Below are 2,235 nucleotides of genomic sequence, written 5' to 3' on the forward strand. Positions count from 1 at the left end.
AGAGAAATAATTAATTAAAGAATAAAAACAAACTGAAGTGTCTTTCATTTTAGTTGCTTTTTTTTGATAAAAGGCAGAGAATTGAGAAAAATAATATTTTTGAGTATATCCTAACATACATTTATATAATGTTACATATGGTGAATATGTATTTAAATCATCATATTTTAAATAAATATCTCTTTCTATACAAAAGTTAATTAATTCTGTTAATTTATTATGTTCATTAAAGAAGTTAAATAACATTATTGAATTTATTTCTTTTTCATCTTGAGTTAGTTCTTGTCGTTCTATATATTGAATAACTGCACTTGTAATACCAACATCACAACTTAAAAGCATCTAATTTGTTAATTATTATTTTCAATGAAATAAAAATATAAATAGTATTAGTTAAAGAAAACAAATAAACCTTCTCCCAAATATCTGTTTCATCATTATTCCTATTGATACCAATTCCTATCATTTCTTTTATAGAATTTGTTAGTGATTGACTTTCTTTTTCAATTGTAAGTAGTTGAGGTGAAATGATAGATTTTCTTTTAGAATTTTGGGAAGACAAGAGTTTAGGAGATGAATGAGGATTTCTATTAAATGATTTTAATTCATTTTGAGGAGATATTGTAATTGTGTTAATTGAATTACGAGGTGAACAACGAGATCTAGGAGTTGAGTTAGTTGAGCTATAGTATTTTATACTCTTTCTTTTATCCATAATAAGAGATGGAATTGCTCTAGGACTTTTTGGTTTAGGAAGTTGTTTACTTGACATAAGATAATCTGAAGCAAATCTAACTTTTTTGGATTTGAAAGTGAAAAGATTTTTTTATTTGTAAAAAAACTTAGTTATTTTAAACATTCACAATTCAATTCATATTACATAACTTATGTTTATTGACTTTCAAATAACTATTTTGTTGAATGATTCCCAAAAGTTGTGTTTTAAATGAACATTGACTTAATGAAGAAATAGTTTCTATAAAAAGAGTAACTTCATCATCATTTTGAGGTAGAAATTGAAGAAGTATAACAGATGTTTCATTAATAAAATAAGTAGCTATAACAGGCCATTTGTTTAATACACGTAATATATTAATAGTAATAGAATCATTTCTATCATCCAATTGAACAAAATCATTATCATCTAAAGAATCTTCAAGAAAATCTAAAAATGTAGTTAAATGATCAGTACAGGTATCAACAAGATTATCTGTTCCATAGAAATCAAATAATCTTTTTATAATACCAATATTAATCCAAATAAATAACGTTTGTTCATTAATAGATAAAATTAAATCACAAAATTCAGAAAAACAATCTTGAATATCACAAAAAAGTAATTGAGGAAAAGAAGAAGCTAAATTTTCATTAAAAGAATGATTATAACACATATTTGTAAATATTACTAATATTTCTTTACAACATTTTGTAAAAAGAAAATTTCTAAAATAAGAGATTGATGATATTAATTGAATTTGTATTGAATGAAATTTTGATAAAATTTCTATTGCCATAAATATATCTTTAATTGATTCAATTTCTTTTATTTCTTGTAATCGTTTATTTCCATATTTAAACAATATTGGAGCATTTTGTTCATTTGATATTTTTTTAACATAAAGATAATATTCCCATGTTTGTATACTTTTATTTATTATTTCAAAATCATTTATTGAATATTTATTATAATCAATTTCATTTTCATTAATCCCTCGTTTTTGACTTTGGAATAATTCCCTTCTTTTTTTTCGTAATATTGATAATTCATTTTCCCGTTTTTTATAAATGTCTTTTGAAATACTTTCTCTCAAGTTTGTCATTTCAATTTAATTCTTTTAGTTTTTTTTTATTTTAACTTCCAATTTATTAAATTGGATTTTTTTTGTTATTTAATATTGAATAAATCAAATTTATATGAAAAGACAAATAAGTAAAAGAAGTTATTTATTTTTGAAATATAGTTTCTATGTCTAAACAATTATATATGAAAAGATATAGTGTTTCAATTAATATTGTTTTAAGATGGTTTGCTAAACTTGAGATGACTATTCCAAAAGATTTACCAAAAGATGGTTCAATAGAATTAATTGAAATGCCAATGAATAATGGAAAATCTTTTATTGCTAATCCACATTTTATATGTGAAATGATACACCATAAAGTTACAAGAATTTATTTACATCCAACTCCACTTTCTGATTTAATACCAAAATATTTAGAACAACATAGTCCAAC

The 2,235-nt window shown here is 22.4% G+C and overlaps 2 protein-coding genes across 2 annotated transcripts; both read right to left on the reverse strand.

Annotated features, from left to right (window-relative positions):
• Positions 1-325: 325 nt before the first annotated feature.
• On the reverse strand, positions 326-715 carry ENU1_068460 (hypothetical protein; the record flags this gene model as incomplete). Its single annotated transcript, XM_008858355.1, has 1 exon — positions 326-715. The coding sequence occupies one exon, from the start codon at positions 713-715 to the stop codon at positions 326-328; it is 390 nt and encodes a 129-aa protein (XP_008856577.1).
• A 151-nt stretch (positions 716-866) lies between these two features.
• On the reverse strand, positions 867-1,820 carry ENU1_068470 (hypothetical protein; the record flags this gene model as incomplete). The annotated part of the gene is made up of 1 exon (XM_008858356.1): positions 867-1,820. One exon carries the CDS (start codon positions 1,818-1,820, stop codon positions 867-869), a length of 954 nt encoding a protein of 317 aa, XP_008856578.1.
• Between the last annotated feature and the right edge of the window lie 415 nt (positions 1,821-2,235).

The sequence above is a fragment of the Entamoeba nuttalli genome (genome assembly GCF_000257125.1).
Source record: "Entamoeba nuttalli P19 unplaced genomic scaffold asmbl_3441, whole genome shotgun sequence".
NCBI classification, from domain to species: domain Eukaryota; phylum Evosea; order Mastigamoebida; family Endamoebidae; genus Entamoeba; species Entamoeba nuttalli.